Source organism: Oryzias melastigma, linkage group LG7 (genome assembly GCF_002922805.2).
Source record: "Oryzias melastigma strain HK-1 linkage group LG7, ASM292280v2, whole genome shotgun sequence".
Lineage (NCBI taxonomy): Eukaryota > Metazoa > Chordata > Actinopteri > Beloniformes > Adrianichthyidae > Oryzias > Oryzias melastigma.
This window is the reverse complement of record NC_050518.1, coordinates 19,638,047-19,642,386: the sequence shown is the minus strand read 5'-3', so window position 1 is coordinate 19,642,386 and position 4,340 is coordinate 19,638,047. Positions and strand designations below refer to the sequence as shown.

Here is a 4,340-nt window from a genome sequence, read left to right as displayed (position 1 = left end):
GTAGAAGTTCTATTATGCTCATTAAAATATATATTTTTAAACATTTGTAAAAGCTGGATGATTTAATAAATAAATAAATAAATAAATAAAGTGAATCACCATCAGATACTCAGAACAGCTCAAAACAAAATGAATGAATTCTTGCCTGTGTTCAGTTCAATAAAAGTTTACGTTTAACTGAAATGAAACCTAAACTTTTATTTGTGTTTTTTATAACAGGGACAATGCAGATCAATAAACTGGTCATATGACAGATTAAAGCATGAATATCTGCTTTTAGTTTTTACTCCATCAAGTCCTTGAAAACAAATGTTAAAAATTGACAAATGAGTCAAAAACAACACAAAAAGATGGATTCTTTTCACAAGTCAAAGTCTATTCTGGGCATCAATTCAGTTCGGATGTCTCTATAGTACTCCGTCCACTGCAGCTGTTTCCTTCATGGCCCTGACTAATTATTAAGTTACTTTTTTTAATAAAAAATTCAATCTTTTTTTGTCATAAACTGTATTGTTTGTTTGCTCTTTACAGATGTGATTTCCTCCCTCTTACATTAATCCTTTGATGTGTGTGCTGATATGTTGCTCCTCTTCTATCAGTCGGTTGTGGCAAGTGCTGTTTCTTTTGGGGTTGTATGTTGGGGTGGCAATATGACCAAAAGGGACTGCAATCGGCTGGACAAACTGATGAAGAGGTGTGCATCTGTGATCGGGAGGAGGGTGGACTCGGTGGGAACTGTGCTGCAGAAGAGGATGAAGGCTCTAAGCCGAAACATCCTGGAAAATCCCAGACATCCTCTACATAGCACAATGTCGGCACAGAGGAGCACACGGAGTAACAGGCTCCTTTCACTGCGCTGCAGGACTGAGCGCTTTAAGAACTCATTTGTCCCTTCAGCCATCAGGCTGTTTAACAAATCTGCCTGATATAAACTGGTATTTTATTTTATTTTATGAATCTGTTATTTTTTTATTGGTATTTATTGGTATTTATTGTGTGTGTTTGTTGTATTCTGTTCTGCTGCCGAACACCTGAATTTCTCCCTTGGGAGATTAATAAAGTTCTATCTATCTATCTCTATCTATCTATCTTAAGGAAATCTAAAGTTTTCTGAGTGTTTGTAGACATTTCAGAGAAACCCTGTCATTCCGTCTCAGCATGTTTGTCCCTCTCGTTCTTGACCTTCAGTTCTGGGCTCTGTGCGGAAACGCTCTCACTCCAAAGCGCGGCATCTTCGGGAAGGCGGGAGACCTGCAGACCATCTTGTGTGTGGCGTCGGCTAAGGAGGACATCACGTACTCGGGAGCGCTGAACGGGGACGTGTACGTGTGGAAGGGACTCAACCTGATCCGGACAGTCCAGTCCGCTCACGGAGTGAGTCTCCTGCTGACCCGAACCTTCAGCCCGACCAGAGGACAATCCTAGATGAAAGAGGATGGACAAATTTGTGATTCCTTATCCGGTGTGTGTCTCAGGCTGGCATCTTCAGCTTGTTCTCCTGTGAGGAGGGTTTTGCCACTGGAGGCAGAGACGGCTGCATCCGGCTGTGGGACGTCGACTTCAAACCCATCACTAAAATCGACCTGCGAGAGGCGGAGCAGGGATACAAAGGTGGGAACGTTCCTGACCGGACAAACACAGCAAAACAAAAACACGAAGAGTATTTATGCAATACAACACTTTGAGTCAAAAGGTGAATTTCCTGGACAATTTGTAAATTTTATTTAAACCAAATTCGTTTGACTCCTTGTGGAATTTGAACATTTAAATTAAAAAATATAGTTTTGTTTTACTTGTGTATTTATATATTTTTGACAAGTATGGACAAATGTACTCTGCAAAACTCAAAGAAACCTTTCATTTTTTTCTTTTTTCATCCAAATTTTCCATTAATCCTCTAAAGTTTTTGAACATACATCTTTCTCCCAAAAGTCCTCCGGGGTTTTTTCTCCTGCTCATTTTTTAATTTCATTTACTTTTACCAGACTTATCTGTGCCAGAAAGGGGGCGGGGCTTGTGGAGCCAGACTGAGATCTATGATTGACTGTTGCGCAACGTAGCATATACTGGGTCTACATATTGTTCATTTGAATGAGTCAAAAACCAAAAAGGCAGTACCTTTAAAGTCTCATTTGTAGATGTAAAGAGCCAAAAAGAGTTGATTTAGGGTTTGGGTACCTTGTAAACCTCCAACACTCCCAAAGGTTTTCACCACTTAGCTTGTCAGTGTTAAAAGGAACTCTGACGACATAATTGCTCTCCACCCCAACAGCCTAGTGGTTAGAGCGTTGGTCTAACAACCAAGACAACCAAAAATGTCTAATCGAGGTAGAAAAATAAAAGTACATATATGGACACATTTTAAATTTAACACGACCTTAAATAAGACGTTGTGTGGAGCGACCATCACAGGCAAAAACACAAGAAAACCTGAAGCGACGTTTGCAGACAAGCCAGCCTGAAATCCAGCAAAGGTAAACATACAAACACGATTGTGAAATCTGGAATCAAACATTTCTTGGAAAGGTACAGCGATGACTGTGTCCTTTGGATTGTTGGATCTTGCGTTTCTTCACTTCATGCTTTTAGGATTTCTGTCTGGCCTGGTTTTATTTGATAGTTATCCTCAACTGCTGTCTTCAGTAACGTCAATCATTGTTTTTGTCTGATTTTTAGTTTATACTTGTCAGCTCATTCGCTCCGTCACCATTTTTGATTCTCTTTGTGTGCATGGTTTCTCATCTGAGTTACAGGTTTATACAGTATGTAAAGTCTTGTATTTGAGACCTACATAAGACAGTTGCTGACATTGTGTCTCTGAGATATGCAAGAGTTTCACTTATTTGTTACAAAAATCTGGTTTCAGGTTAAACGCAAGACCAAAAATGCAAAGTGTTACTTGGACCACTCAAAATACTCGTGGTTTATGTGCAAAAACTACTAAAGTGAAGTGCTGCTCTGGTACTTCTTCCAACAACCACCACTCTCTCCCCTATTTGCATGCATGCACACGTCCTGTTTTGTAAGTGTTACACTTGACAGTTCTCCCCTAAAACTAACAGGCTTACTTAAAAAAAAGAGAGTGTAGTTTTGCTGCTTGAGCAGAGAAGCTTCCTGCTCTGTGATTGCTTCACAGATAGCGTGTGACAGATTGAGCATTACAGGCATAATCATGTTTCAAACATTTACAGCCAGTTGATGAGGGAGCATTAAAATGTCATAATAGTAAAGAAGACTAAATAAAGTCTCGGGAAATGCTCGACAAAAGTGCTCATCCAGAACTCCCTCAATCCTAAAGCAACACCAGCTTCATTTGTCTGTCTGCCAACATGAATATAAATAGTGTTTTCAATTGACGCAGTTTGCGCAACGTTTGTTAAGTCAACAGACGTGATCTCTTGTGCATTTTGGATGATCGGTTGCAATATGGCAATAGACGTTGAAGGCTGATTTCACGAGGGCTGGAGGTCAGGCGTTTCTCATGGGGAACCTCAGCACTTGTAATGTCCAGTTCCTATAAACGTTCAATGATTCTGACACCAAAAAAGTGGCTTAGCATATTAGCATATTAGTTTTGCAATGCTGCTTTTTACTGCTTCTCAATCTGCTGGAATGACGTAATTGTATGAATGGTTGCAATACGAGTTACAGGCCCTAAAAAACTGGAATAAAAGAGTCAAATATCTAAACTTTGGTGAAGAATTTGTGTCAACCAATCAGAAACGCCTTCAGAAGTGACGTGTTGATCAGCATGTGGAGTCCAAAACCATTTATGAAATTTTATGATCGTACAAAACTAAACTGATACTGATTTTTAATGTCCTGAATGTTTGTTTGTGAAGTATAAATAACCAATCAGAAGTTAATGTTAGGCAAGCAGGAGGAAACCAGATGCAGAAAGAGTCATAAACACATTTATGGCTGAGACCAAGGGGTTTAAGTTACAAGCCCACATACTAACCAGGACAAACAGCTCAGCAAAGCCAGGAAACAAAACGAACCGACACAGAGAGCTTCAGCAGAGAACCTTAAATATACAAAACCTAATTACAGAAGTGCAGGCAGCTGTGACTGAATAGCAGGATCCACAAGGGAAAGGGCGGAGTCACAGCAAATAATAATAATGAATAAAAAGATAAGTAAGGCTAAACAGGGGTTTTCAAAGAATTTATCAAACTACTTTGACAAATCTAATATGTAATGATTTCATTGTGTCATGAACTAAATGCAAAAGAGCTAATAGTTCTATTTATGATTAAGAGTAATGACTTAATTATTTACAACACTCAATTGTATAGCTAACTATCCTAATTTTTATAAATATGTATAGATTTATATTT

General features: G+C 39.0%; 1 protein-coding gene across 2 annotated transcripts; it reads left to right on the top strand.

The window, feature by feature from the left end:
- The first annotated feature begins 563 nt into the window (after positions 1 to 563).
- On the top strand, positions 564 to 2,355 carry LOC112159619 (echinoderm microtubule-associated protein-like 6). 2 transcript variants are annotated; one of them, XM_024293816.2, is made up of 2 exons: positions 564 to 1,322; positions 1,476 to 2,355. In XM_024293816.2, the coding sequence occupies exons 1-2, from the start codon at positions 1,159 to 1,161 to the stop codon at positions 1,726 to 1,728; spliced, it is 417 nt and encodes a 138-aa protein (XP_024149584.1). In that variant the 5' UTR covers positions 564 to 1,158; the 3' UTR covers positions 1,729 to 2,355. The 2 variants fall into 2 exon arrangements, with proteins under 2 accessions (XP_024149584.1, XP_024149583.1); XM_024293815.2 differs by having other exon boundaries at positions 564 to 1,374.
- The last annotated feature ends 1,985 nt before the right edge of the window (positions 2,356 to 4,340 follow it).

What these genes read in the sequence shown, in the direction of transcription:
- LOC112159619 (XM_024293815.2), top strand. Translation starts at nt 1,159, where the DNA reads ATGTTTGTCCCTCTCGTTCTTGACCTTCAGTTCTGGGCTCTGTGCGGA. An exon ending in CAGTCCAGTCCGCTCACGGA is followed by an intron (nt 1,375 to 1,475) that starts GTGAGTCTCCTG and finishes TGTGTGTCTCAG; the next exon opens with GCTGGCATCTTCAGCTTGTT.